Source organism: Callorhinus ursinus, unplaced genomic scaffold (assembly GCF_003265705.2).
Source record: "Callorhinus ursinus isolate GAN/ISIS: 27379988/994484 unplaced genomic scaffold, GSC_fseal_2.0 scaffold9, whole genome shotgun sequence".
NCBI lineage: Eukaryota > Metazoa > Chordata > Mammalia > Carnivora > Otariidae > Callorhinus > Callorhinus ursinus.
In genome coordinates, this window is record NW_027397071.1 from 10,534,894 (window position 1) to 10,549,566 (window position 14,673).

Here is a 14,673-nt window from a genome sequence, read left to right on the forward strand (position 1 = left end):
AAATCCAAACTCATTACCATGTCCTATAAGGCCCTACCTGACCTAGTACCTCCATCCTCATCCCCAAGAGCTTCCCCTCTCCTTCTTTTCCATCTTCCAGCCAGGCTGGTCTTCTGTCATTTAAACATGACATATTTGTTGTTTAACCTAAATGGGGTTTACAATACTTTTGAATCTGTGGCTTGATGTTTTTCATCAGTTTTAGAAGATTCTCAGCCACAATCTCTTTCCTCTCCTTCCAGGGCTCCATTTACATATATGTTAGAACTTTATACTGTTTCTCATGTCTTACTTCTTTTTTAAATTTTCTACTCTCTTTCTGTGATTTTGTCTGGATATTTTCTTTTGTCTTATTTTCCAGTTTACCAAACCTCTCTTCAGTTTTGGTAAGCCTGCTGTTAAATCCGTCTGTTGAAATTTATTTTTATCTATTTAGCTTTATTTACTTAGTTATTATTTTTTAAAGTTTTTTTTAAAGTAATTTCTACATGCAACATGGGGCTTGAACTCACAGCCCCAAGATCAAGAGTCCCATGCTCTACAAAGCCAGTCAGGTGCCCCTTGTCTACTTAGCCTTAAATTTGTTATTTCATTTCTCAGTTCTAGAATTCAATTTGCTTTTTCCTTTATAGTTCTCTAATAAAATGCACCCATATTGTTCACTCATTATAGTTACAGTAAATGTTTGTCTCTGATCTTCCCAAAACCTGTATCTTCCATGAGTCTTGTTTTCATTACCTATTTTCCTTTTGATTTTTGGTCATGCAGTCATACCTCTTGGTATGCTTGGTAATTTTTGTGCATAATAACTTGAAGAATTAGTTTGAGGTTCAGAATAATATTATTTTCCTTCAGAGAAGATACACATTTGCTTCTGGCAAATTCTGACAGGGGCAGATCACTTTCATCTAAGCAGGGATTAAGTGGATTAGAAGCTGAGTTTCAATCTTTATACAGGCTGATCTATATCCACCATACTCCTAGACTGAAACTCTTAGGGAGTCCCAAGGAAAAGTCTGGGGTATTTACCAAGGCCCTTCATGCTGATGGGTCCTGAACTCCAGCTTTTGTCCCTTTTGTCTTGTAAAACTGCTGGGATCTCAGCTAGCCTCTTCTCAGTCACTGCTTTTAGCTCAGCTTTTTTTTTTTTTTAAGATTTTATTTATTTGAGAGAGAGAATGAGAGATAGAAAGCACAAGAGGGAAGAGGGTCAGAGGGAGAAGCAGACTCCCTGCCGAGCAGGAAGCCCAATGTGGGACTCGATCCCGGGACTCCGGGATCATGACCTGAGCCGAAGGCAGTCGCCTAACCAACTGAGCCACCCAGGCGCCTCAGCTCAGCTTCTTAACCACTGCTTGCAATTTAGCAAATACTTTGAGGGAAAAAGCAATGCCAAATGTCAGGCTCATCTCTTTATGCTTCCCTTGTCTATGATTCTAAGCTTCTTTTTTTTTTTTTAAGATTTTATTTATTTATTTGAAAGAGAGAGAATGAGAGAGAGAGAGCACATGAGAGGGGGGAGGGTCAGAGGGAGAAGCAGACTCCCTGCTGAGCAGGGAGCCTGATGTGGGACTCGATCCCGGGACTCCAGGATCATGACCTGAGCCAAAGGCAGTCGCTTAAACAACTGAGCCACCCAGGCGCCCCTATGATTCTAAGCTTCTTAAGTCCTTACTGCCGTGGCAGCTTCTGATACCTTCAAGCAGCTGTTTTTTATAATTTGTCTAACTTTTCAGGTTGTTCTCAGAGGGATAGGTGGTGTTTAATAAGCTGGTCCATTAATTTCCAAAGCATAAATCCCCAGGTTTATTATAATCTTAGGAACTGTTATGGATTGCATTGTGCATTTCTCCTCCCACCCCCCAAGATATATTGAAGTCCTAACCCCCAGTACCTTGGAATGTGATCTTATTTGGAAATACAGAGGTAATCTAGTTAGAATGAGGTCCTAATCCAACATGACTGGAACCCTCATTAAAAAAAAAGAAAGATTTAAACATAGTCACAAACACACACAGTGGGAAGATGATGTGAAGACACAAAGGGAGAAGACAGCCATATAACTGGAGTGATGCATCTACAAGCCAAGGAATGCCTGGAGCTACCAAAAGTTAGGAGAAAGGCGTGGAAGTTTCTGGAGCCTTTAGAACACGGCCCTGCTGACACCTTGATTTTGACTTCTGACCTCCAGAACTGTAAGACAATACCTTTGTGTTGTTTTAAGCCACCCAGTTTATGGAACTTCGATATAGCAGCTCTAGGAAACTAACACAGGGCCTTTTTACTTTCAGGTATGGGATGGTTACTTTCATGTGCCAACTTGCTGGGTCATCGGATGCCCAGATATATGGTTGAACACTATTTCTGGCTATGTCTGTGAAGGTGTTTCTGGATGAGATTAACATTTTAATCAGTCAACTGAGGAAAGCAGATTGCTTTCTTCAGTGTGGGTGGGCATCATCCAATCTGTTGAGGGTTTGAATAGAAGAAACAGGCTGAGGAAGGTTAAATTCTCTCTCTTTACCTGACTGTTTGAATTGGGACATCAGTTTTCTCCTGCTTTCAGACTAGGACTTACACCATCAGCACTCCTAATTAACTTCGGCTTTGACCTGAACTTACACCGTTGGTTTCCTGGTTCTCAGGCCTTTGGTCTGAAGACTGGAATTACACCACCAGCATTCTAGGGTCCCCAGCTTGCAGAAGGCAGATCAAGGGAGTTCTTGGCCTCCATAATTGTGGCCTCCCAATTCCTCAGAATAAATCTGTATCTATATATAGCTACCTCTCCACTCTATTGATTCTGTTTCTCTGGAGAACTTTGACTGTATTAGTTAATACAAGGTCCTACTGCTTTAGAATGGTCTTTCCCTAGATCTTTACATGGGTGCCTCCTATTCAAATGTTACCTTTCAGAGAAGTCTCCCCTAATTTTCTGAAATGATTTCCTCTTCCTGAGTTATTCTCTATAATCTCACTGAATTTTATATACAACACTTATTACCATCTAAAACAATTCTCTTTGGTTACATACTTACTGTCTTTTCTACCACTCTTCCCCCCAGCTCCAACCAGAAAAGTGAGTCCTTGAGGGCAGGAACTCATTCCAGTTCACCACTATCCTTTCAGGGCCTAGAATAGTAGCTGGCACTCTGTAGGAACTCACATATTTGTTGACAGGTGATGGACTGCTTCCCTGTGTCCCAGGCAACAGAGCGCATTATCAAACTTTTTGATCTTTGTTAAATTTATAGGTAAAAAATGGTGCCTTATTTGTAGTTTTAACATACATGAGACTGAGTAATTTTTTATAGGTTTGAAAGCTATTTATATTTTCTGTTTTGTGAAATAAACATTCTGTTGCTTGCCTATTTTTCTAAAGGGTTATTGATCTTTTCTTCTTGATGTATTTGAAGGAGCTCTTTCCATACCAAGGAAATTAGTCCTCTGACATGGTTTGCAGATGTTTCCCTTTAATTTATAGCTTTGCCTGAGGTATTTTTTTTTGCAATGCAGAAAATGTTTATATAGATGAGTTTACTAATTTTTCTTTATGGGTTCTTACTTTTATTCTCATGTGGCCTTTTTTCTCAATGGCTGAAAGATAACAAGACTGGAGTAATTCCCTTGTATCTAAAGATGGGCATCATATGGTGAAGATGGCAGAGCTGCTCTACCAGGCCTGGACCCCTTGGCTGTTACCCACGAGAGACATAAACTTCTGTCCTGTTTAAGTCATTGTATATTTGGGTATCTGCTTCAGCAGCTTATTGTATATGCTCTAATACACCAAACCATCACAACTTGAGGAACTGGTTTATTTCACATGAACAAGTCCTACCTTAAATTACAAAATAATTAGTTTTTTTTGTAAGAGACTCAGTGTATTTATTTTTTTAAAGATTTTATTTATTTGACAGAGAGAGACACAGAGAGAGAGGGAACACAAGCAGGGGGAGTGGGAGAGGGGGAAGCAGGCTTCCCGCGGAGCAGGGAGTCCGATGTGGGGCTTGATCCCAGGACCCCGGGATCATGACCTGAGCCGAAGGCAGATGCTTAACGACTGAGCCACCCAGATGCCCCAACTCAGTGTATTTAATTAGCAGTTATGCTTTACTCTAAACTGGTTTTCTTTTTATTATAATTTTCTTTTATTATAATTCAAAGACTGGTCATCTTTCGAAAATTATGACTAGAACTCCATTTAGTAAAGGTTTCAATATAAAAGCCACAGCAGCAATTAAAGTAGAAAGAGAAGGTAGGATGCTTTATTATATCAGTTAATCCTCAAAACTTCTAGAGAAAGCAATTATACTCTTAGCTTGGATGAAGAAACTGAGTTTTAGAAAGTCAGGAGAACTGCCTAAGGTCTTACAGTTAATAAGCAGCATGTCTGGAACTCAAACATAGGTCACTATGATGACATACATATATTCACTGCACTATCCTTCCTTTAGGGAAGATTTAATGCAATTATTTTTTTAAAGATTTTTAAAATTTATTTATTTGTCAGAGAGAGACACAGCGAGAGAGACAGAGAGCACGCACAAGCAGGGGGAGTAGCAGAGGCAGAGGGAGAAGCAGGCTCCTCAATGAGCAAGGAGCCTGATGCTGGACTCAATCCCAGGACCCTGGGATCATGACCTGAGCTGAAGGTAGACACTTAACCGACTGAGCCACCCAGGCGTCCCCTTGATGCAATTATTGCTGCTCCAAGTTAGACTGTTTTAGAGGTCTATTTTCATTAAAGGCTTAAAACCTATAAAATGTATATATGTATTTATATCTTAGCTGAGTAGATTAATCAATATAACAAAATATAGCCACACACAACACAGTGCTATCCATTCACTCAAAAAGCAGAGAAAGAAAGTTAAAAATACAACTTCTTATTTGATAAAGAAGGACATAAGACTGGAATGGAAAAGAACAAGGCAAGGGACTCCTGCTTTTCATTCTAAGTCCTTCCCTTAATTTTTGAACATGTATACGTATTATATTGATAATTTAAAAAAATGTATATAAGATAGAGGGGCGCCTGGGTGGCTCAGTTGGTTAAGCGTCTGCCTTTGGCTCAGGTCATGATTTCAGGGTCCTGGGATGGAGCCCCATGTCGGGCTCCCTGCTCAGCGGGGAATATGCTTCTCCCTCTCCTTCTGCCTGCCGCTTCCCCTGCTTGTGCTCTCTCTCTCTGTCAAATAAATAAATAAAATCTTTAAAAAAATGTATATAAGATGTAACATACAGATTACATTTAAAGCCAATAGTTTCATTCACCTATAGTGGTGACAAATGGATTTCTTCTTTTTCACCCCCAAAAAAGTAGGATCACATATTTCTATATATATTAAGTTGATCACCTGAGATTACCATCTTTGTAGATTACTGGGAACAAGCCTCAACCTAACGTGGAAAGGAAATGATATAAAAAACAAAACAGGGCCTTGGAGTTAGAAAGATTTGTGTGAGTCCCCACTTTGCCATTTCCTAGCTATGTGAATTTGGGCAAGTGATAACTTCTCTGAACCTCAGTTTTCCTGAAATTGTAAAAAATAACACCATTTTCATGGTTGTTGTTAGACATAATATATGTAAGGTCCCTAAAATAATGCCTAACAATAAGAAATTTAATGAATGGCAGGATAAAGATAGATAGAGCCCCCCCAAATAATACAAATAGGGTCAATACTTAAAGGTAGTGATGGTGAGATAAGGTTTTTGAATAATACTTTATGACTTCAGATTTTCTTTTTCTTTTTTTATAAATCTTTTTTTTTTTTAAAGATTTTATTTATTTATTCATGAGAGAGAAAGAGAGAGAAGCAGAGGGAGAAGTAGGCTCCCAAGGAGCAGGGAGCCCGATGCGGGATGCAATCCCGGGACCCTGGGATCATGACCTGAGCCGAAGGCAGATGCTTAACCATCTGAGCCACCCAGGTGCCCAAGACTTCAGATTTTCTTAAGTCCTATTTGTCACAGTAATTCAAATTATTGCTGCAAGTGTGAAGTGGCATTACATATAACAGTGGCATTACATGTAACGATGAAGTAGAGCTAAATAAAGTGAGTCAGTGACTATGGAACTAATTATGGTTTCTGAAAGGGGAGACGTAATCAGCTATTTTTATACCTTCCTTACAGATACTCTGTAGATACAAGGATCCAGGATGCCTGTGGCGGCACTTGCACTCATTTTGCACATAAATGAGAACTTCTTCCTCCAGTGAACACAGTTTGCTTGCACCACTTCCCTGAATGGGGAAAAAAAATAAGAGAATTACTACTAATGATAGGTTAAAAAAGCATACACACTCTTTCACTCAGGTCTCTAATGCAGAAGTGATAGATTAAAAGCCAGTATTTGGAAACATGAAGAAAACAAACTTCTAACAATGTGATCTGAAAATCTCTAGAAGCTTTTAATTATCCACAGAAACTTAAAAAAAAAGTGAAATTACATATCAATTTAATCAATATAAATCGAAGCTTCACTACTCATTCATTCAGCACATGATACATGTTTATTTTTGGTGTGCGGGTTATATGCTAGGGTCTGAGATATGAAGACACGGACGACCGCGTTCCTAACCTTGTAGGGCCTGTGGTTTAGTTAGTACCAGAGACAGAACTGGGAACAAATATTTGTTCTGAAATGAACTACTGCTATAGCTCTACTCCTGTTCCCGCCATAACAGCAACAACAGCTGCCATTTGCTGTCAGCTTACCACATGCTATTTAATCTCACAGCAACCCCAGGAGGTTTATAGATAAGAAAGATGAAGCGCAAGGAGAAAAGTTAACTCAAGGTCATTTAGGCAGGAAGTTGCGGCACTAGCTTTCAAACCAGGCCCGTTTAACTCAAAAGCCTACTTGTCCATTAAGGAAAATCTGTATTTTCCCCACCACCTCTGCTCTTTCGAGTTTCCAGGCCTTTGTACCTGCTGTTCCCTCTACTGTTTTGTATAAGTGTAGGGGGCTTGCCCTTAAAACGGAAGGATAATTATTCCTCTAACATGGGAAGAAAAGAAAGACAATGGGTGAAAATAAAGAGAAAACTGGAGAAACCAAAAGGGAAAGGCAAGAGAGCCCAGGCTGAATAGTTTTTGATTTTCTTAGGTAAATAAAAGGTGAGGTTCTTTCTTTTTCTTTTTTTAAAAGTATTTTATTTATTTGCCAGAGAGAGAGAGAGAGAGTGAAAGACTGTGAGAGTACAAGCAGGGGGAGCGGCAGGCAGAGGGAGAATCAGGCCTCCTGCCGAGCAGGGAGCCCAATGTGGGGCTCGATCCCAGGACCCTGGGATCATGACCTGAGCCGAAGGCAGATGCTTAACTGACTGAGCCACCCAGGTATCCCAAGGTGAGGTTATTTCTATCGAATGACAGGAGCTGATGAATGAGTTGAAAATTTAGATGAAGGCTGAGGACAGTTAGGAATAACTGATGGGGTGAATGTGATAGGCATCTGGTAGCTGCCTCAGTGAATAAAGTGCATTTGTACTGGGACCCATCAGTTTGGTTTTATGGATTTGTCTATCAACACACAGAAATCCAAGAACAGGAATTACAAAGCCAAAAATCATTTAAAAACCATAATCAAGTATGTCTTTGTATGTGGTATGCACATGTATGCTCACTTATACACATATAAATAGACACACAAAGGGGAGTGGAGGGCGTGTATTTTATCATAGGTTTCAAAGTGATAACTTTAGTCATTCTCTTTTTTTCATTAGGAACCTTTAGTGACTGGGGCGCCTGGATGGCTCAGTTGGTTAAGCGACTGCCCTTGGCTCAGTTCATGATCCTAAGTCCCAGGATCCAGTCCCGTATGGGGCTCCCTGGTCAGCGAGGAGTCTGCTTCTCCCTCTGACCCTCCCCCCCTCATGCTTTTTCTCTCAAATAAAAAAAAAATCTAAAAAAAAAGGAAACTTTAGTGATTTAATGAATTATGATGTGAAGAGAATGTATGTATTCTTTTTTAATTTATTTTTTTAAAAGATTTTATTTATTTATTTGAGAGAGAGGAGAGACAGTGAGAGAGTACAAGCGGGGAGGAGAAGGAGAAGCAGGCTCCCCACCGAGCAAGGAGCCTGATGTGGGACTCCATCCCAGGACCCTGGGATCACAACCTGAGCCGAAGGCAGACACTCAACCGACTGAGCCAGCCAGGTACCCCTGTATTCTTTTTTTAATTTTTAAAAAAGATTTATTGGGGCGCCTGGGTGGCTCAGTCGTTAAGCGTCTGCCTTCGGCTCAGGTCATGATACCAGGGTCCTGGGATCGAGTCCCACATTGGGCTCCCTGCTCAGCGGGAAGCCTGCTTCTCTCTCTCCCACTCCCCCTGCTTGTGTTCCTGCTCTCACTGTCTCTGTCAAATAAATAAATAAAATCTTAAAAAAAAAAAAGGAATGAGATCTTGCCATTTGCAACAACGTGGATGGAACTGGAGGGTATTATGCTGAGTGAAATAAATCAATCAGAGAAAGACGTATCATATGACCTCACTTATATGAGGAATTCTTAATCTCAGGAAACAAACTGAGAGTTGCTGGAGTGGGGGTGGGATGGATGGGGTGGCTGGGTGATAGACATTGGGGAGGGTATGTGCTATGGTGAGCGCTGTGGATTGTGCAAAACTGTTGAATCACAGATCTGTACTTCTGAAACAAATAATGCAATACATGTTAAGAAAAGAAGAGGAAGAAGAAGAAGGAAGAAGAAGGAAGAAGAAAAGAAGAAGAAAGAAGAAGAAAGAAGAAAGAAGAAAGAAGAAAAAGAAGAAAGAAGAAAGAAGAAAGAAGAAAGAAGAAAGAAGAAAGAAGAAGAAGAAGAAGAAGAAGAAGAAGAAGAAGAAGATAGCAGGAGGGGAAGAAAATAGCAGGAGGGGAAGAATGAAGGGGGGGAAATCGGAGGGGGAGATGAACCATGAGGGACGATGGACTCTGAAAAACAAACTGAGGGTTCTAGAGGGGAGGGCGGGGATTGGTTAGCCTGGTGATGGGTATTAAAGAGGGCACGTTCTGCATGGAGCACTGGGTGTTATACACAAACAATGAATCACGGAACACTACATCAACAACTAATGATGTAATGTATGGTGATTAAGCTAACAAAAAAAAAACTTAAAGAAGAAAAAAAAAATCTGTGGTGTTTCTATACATGAACAATGAACTACCTGAAAAAGAAATTAAGGAAACAATCCCATTCACAATAGCAACAAAAAGAATAAAATACCTAGAAATAAATTTAATCAAAGAGGTGAAAGACTTGTACACTGAAAATTATAAAACATTGATGAAGGAAAGTAATGAAGATACAAATAAATGGGAAGGCATCCTATGGATTGGAGGAATTAATATTGTTAAAAGGTCCATACTACCCAAAGTGATCTACAGATTTAATGCAATCCCTATCAAAATCCCAGCGCAATTCTTTACAGAACTAGAAAAAAACAATCCCAAAATTCCTGTATAACCACAAAGACCCCAAAGCAATCTTGAGGAAGAAGAACAAGGCTGGAGGTATCACATTTTCTGATTTCAAAATGTATTACAAAGTCACAGCAATAAAAACAGTATGGTATTGGGAAAAAAACCCCTCAGAAATACAGACCAGTGGAACAGAACAGAGAGCTCAGGAATAATTCCACCCACTTACACTCAGCTGATCTTTGATAAAAATGTCAAGAAAACATAATGGAAAAAGGACAGTCGTGCTAGGAAAACTGGTTATTCATAATGGAAAAATGAAATTGGACTCATATTATATACAGAAATCAACACAAAATGGATTTAAAAACTTAAACATAAGACCTAAAACCGCAAAACTACTAGAAAAAAAGAGAGAAAAAGCTTCTTGACATTGTTCTGGGGAATGATTTTTTTGGGTATAACGCCAAAAGCACAGGCAACAAAAGCAAAAATAGGTAAGTGACTGCATCAAACTAAAAAGCTTCTGCAGAGCAAAGGAAATGATCAACAGAATGAAAAGGCAACTTATGGAATGGGAGAAAATATTCTCCCACCATATATCTGATGAGAGGTTAATGTCTCAAATATATAAGAAACTCAAACAGCTCAATGGCAAAAACAAAAAAACCTCCATACAACACAATTAAAAAATGGGCAAAAACATTTGAATAGACATTTCTCAAGTGAAGATATAAGGCCAACAGATATATGATTGTAATCACTAATCATTAGGGAAATGCAAATCAAAACCACAATGAGATATGACTTCACACCTATTAGAGTGGCTATTATCAAAAAGACAAAAAAAAAAAGCAAGTGTTGGTTAGAATGTGGAAAAAAGGGTCCCTGGGTGGCTTAGTTGGTTAAGCATCTGCCTTTGGCTCAGGTCATCATCTCAGGGTCCTGTGATGGAGCCCTCTACTGGGCTCCCTGCTCAGTGGGTTGTCTGCTTCTCTCTCAGCCCCTCTCTTGCTCTCAAAAGTAAATAAATAAAATCTATAAAAAAAAAGAATGTGGAAAAAAACTCTCTTACATGGTTGATGGGAATATAAATTGGTATAGCCATTATGAAAAACCGTATGGAGTTTCCTTAAAAATTAAAAATAGAATTAACCATATGATCCAGCAATCCCACTTCTGGGTTCATATCCAAAGGAAATGAAATTGACATTTGAAGAGATATTTCCGCGCCCATGTTCACTGCAGCATTGTTCATAATAGCTGAGATATGGACACAACCTAAGTGTCTATTGAGGGATGACTGAAGAAATGTGTGACACACACACACACACACACACACACACAGGAATGTTATTCAGCCACAAAAAAGAAGTAAATGTGGTAATATGGGTAAGGGTGGAGGACATTATGTGAAGTGAAGTAAGTCAAACACAGAAAGACAAATATTGCATGACCTCACTTATATGTGGAATCTAAAATAGTGGAACTCAGTGAGTAGGAGGGTGGCAGCCAGGAGTTAGAAAGTGGGGAAATGGGGAAGATGTTGGCCAAAGGGTACCGAATTCAGTTAGGCAAGATGAGTAAGTTCTGGAGATCTAATGTACAGCATGGTGACTGTAGTTAACAACTGTATTGCGTATTTCTAATTTGCTAAAAGAGTAGATCTTAAATATTCTCACCAGAAAAAAACAGGTAATTATGTGAGGTGATGAATATGTTAGTTTGATTGTGGTCATCCTTTTACAATGCATACATAAATCTAAACATCTCAAGTTGTACATCATTTTCTTTTTAAGATTTATTTATCTCTGTGAGAGGAAGTGCAAGAGAGTGAGAGTGCATGCATAAGTGGGGGGAGTGGCAGAGGGAGAGGGCAAATCTCAAGCTGCCTCCCCACTGAGTGCGGAGCCCAATGTGGGGCTTGATCCCAGGACCCTAAGATCATGACCTGAGCTGAAATCAAGAGTTGGACATCCAACTGACTGAGCCACCCAGGCGCCCCATCAAGCTGTACATCTTAAGCATATATAATTAAATTGTCAATTATACTCCAATAAAGCTAAAAGATAAAATCAAATATTATGGATGAAATCTTTTGTGCATATTTTTGTATATATTGTACATATTTTTCATGACCTGTACAGCCCCACCCAATGAAGCCACAAATAAGCTCAGATCCACTTGCAGGGAATTAAGACACTATCCAGACACATGAATATTTCTCTCAAGTAGCAGACTGACATATAAGCTAAGACTCTGGAACAGGTTCTTATGTGAGAGTAAGAAAGTCTAATGAGCCAAGAGATCAGGTTGGGATGAACTAAGGCTATGAAAAGTGTACATGATCATTAATTAACTCACGATGTCACACAACAAAGAATCCTTACTGGAGTGGAAACTCAGAAATGATGAAGGCAAAAATAAGAGCCCAGAAAAACACTCTGGACAATACACTGCCAACCACAGTAAACACCAGATAAATATTTGTTGACTGAATGAATAAATGTCATGCATTAGTCACAAATAAAAGTCCCAGCTACTGATTCCTGCCTATGCTACTTCACAATTTTTCCTAAATCAACCCCTTTTCTGTGTCTAGCACCACTACCCTAATTCAGTCCCTCAATAGCTCTTCCTTGAAATATGGCAACAGCCTCCTAAATGGTCCTCACTCAAATCTACCTTTCTCATTGCTACCAGAGAGCTCCTTCTAAAATACAAATTTCAAAAATGTCATTCCTCTGTTTAAAACCCTCCACTGACAGGGCACCTGGGTGGAGTGGCTCAGTTAAGTGTCTGACTCTTGGTTTTGGTTCAGTTCCTGATCTCAGGGTTGTGCGATTGAGCCCTGAGATCGGCTCTGTGTTCAGCGCAGAGTCTGCTTGAGAGTCTCTCCCCCTCTCCCTCTGGCTCTCCCCCCACCAAAATAAATAAATAAATCTTTAAAAAAATAATAAAATCCTTCACCACTTCCCCATATCTTGGCCATGATTAGGTCCCTGCTTATCTTTAGTCTCTTGACCCTTTCTGTCTCATACTGCTTGTCAGTCCCAATTTACTTCACACTATACCTCATTTGTATGCCTTGTTCATGAGGTTTTCTTTCCTCTGTATGCTGTCTACTCTCCCTTTCAACTTCCTAGATTTACCAATTTAATTCTTACTCACTTAGTTTATTCATGACCTCCTCTAGAAATCATTCCCCAACTCAGCCTCCAGGTGAAAGCCTGGTGTCATGTATGACGCGGTCTACCTTGGTTCCCTGAATGCCTCTGTGTCTGCCATTCTGTATCCTAGAGTACTGCCACCCAGGAAAGGGGCAGGCAAGAACCGGCCGAGTTGGCTTCCTCCATCATTCCATTCAGTCCTCATCTCCCAGGACGCAGTCCTACTTTCCTTTTTATTTCTGCCTTGTCTCTGGCAGATGCTTCTATGATTACCCATATTTCAAATGAACTGATACTTGAAACAAATTTTAAAAATTTATAAGCTTAAAAATAGCTATGTCCTTTCTTAAAAGGAATTCAAGTAGAAAAAGATATGATAATTTAGGCAATCTTTTCGATTTTACATCATCAGAGTAATAGCCCCGAAGTAGCCAACAATTTCTTTAAATAAAGGAAAAATTTTGTATGCCCAAGGCAATTACTCAGAATTTTTTTGTGATAATCTTTAATGTGTATACACGCACGCAAATATACATGCATAGACACACAGCTGACAGAAAGCTGTCCAAACTACACAAACAAAGTGGCCAAGCTAGTTCGTGACAGTGTGTTATACGGATGGGTTACCATGGAAACAAACTCAGACTACTTGGCAGCTGAGACAAAAGTCACATTTAGTAATGTTTTCCGTTATGTGAGTCATTAATTTCCTATGAGTTTTATACGGTTGCTTAACCACTTTCAAGAAACAAAGCAAGAGGATAGGATTTGCGTTGATACTGTGGAAAGTCAAGTATTTCTAAGATAAATGATAAAGTTGCTGATTGTGAAATACATAAGCAAAGGACTTAAAAGAAGATAAATGTTGCTATGGCCACTGTTTATCCTTCAAGAGTTAAAGAAAAATCTAAAAAGTCTTTAAAAAATTAATATAAAGTGAAAATTATGGATCCATTTTTGTAACTTACTGTACCAGCAAACTGCATTATTTAATATTCTAAGAATAACTTGCATATGTATACTCTACACATATATTTAAAATTATGCCATGTCTTGGTAATTTGAAGTATTTTTAACTTTTCAGAAACAGTGATCAAAAACTGCTGTGAGGAATGCAAGCTGTTTTGCCAGACAACATTACTGCAGGGAGGTGAAGTGCTTGTATCCAGAGCCAGTCTGCTTGGGTTCAAATCCTGCCTCTGCTACTTGCTGGCTCTCACACTGGACACACTTCCTAACCTCTCTGCACTTCTGTTTCCTCCTCCACGAAACAGGGGTAGTAACAGTACCTATACCTCAAGGGAGTTTTTGGAAACTAAGTGAATTATTACACACAGTGTTTGGAACAGTGCCTTATAGTGGATCTCAATAGTAAATGTTAGAAGTTGCTATTATTAAGAATGTAAGTAGTTCTACATCTACTTACATTTGCCGCCCAGAGAGAAATAATGATTAAATTTGTAAGTAGGGAATTTTCTTCAACAGTCAATGGAGGTTTCTATTTTCTAAGAGATATAGATTCGTGAGAAAATGAACCTTTGGGAACTGAAACAAAAATAAATATTTTAAAACTCCAAGGATAAATGAGATCTGTAAAAACTGTCACTTTTTAATTACAACACTAAGCATACATGAATCTCTCGCATTCTAGAGGCATTTTTGGCTTGTGTAACTGGGTGGACAGTACTATCATTCAGTGGAAAAAATTGAGCCCAGGGGATTTTCATTCATTCATTCATTCATTCATTCATTCATTCATTCATTCATTCATTCTGCTGGTAGTGTTAGACAATGTAGGAAATGATGATCCAGAGTTTGGACATTTTGAGGTTGAGGAGCCTGAGAGTCCCTCCTTTGGAAATGTCCAGTAGGTAGACAGATAGAGAGACCTAGAACTCAGAAAGAGGGCAGGGCTCAAAATACAAATGTTAAGTCTTCAGCATGTTAATGGTCACTGAGATCATGGGAATGGCTAAGGCCATTTAGGGAGAGTGGGTAGAGTAGGAAGGGAAGAGGGCGGAGTCTGGAACTCTAGGGAACGCTGATATGTAAGGTATGGGAGGAGAAGGGGGCAG

The 14,673-nt window shown here is 39.4% G+C and overlaps 1 protein-coding gene across 1 annotated transcript in view; it reads right to left on the bottom strand.

The window, feature by feature from the left end:
• The window catches only part of EEIG2 (EEIG family member 2), an 85,346-nt gene that overhangs the window by 38,651 nt on the left and 32,022 nt on the right, over positions 1-14,673 (bottom strand). The window contains exon 2 of the mRNA XM_025872319.2: positions 6,131-6,251. Coding sequence (XP_025728104.1) covers positions 6,131-6,251 — 121 coding nt within the window. The remainder of the gene's footprint in view (positions 1-6,130; positions 6,252-14,673) is intronic.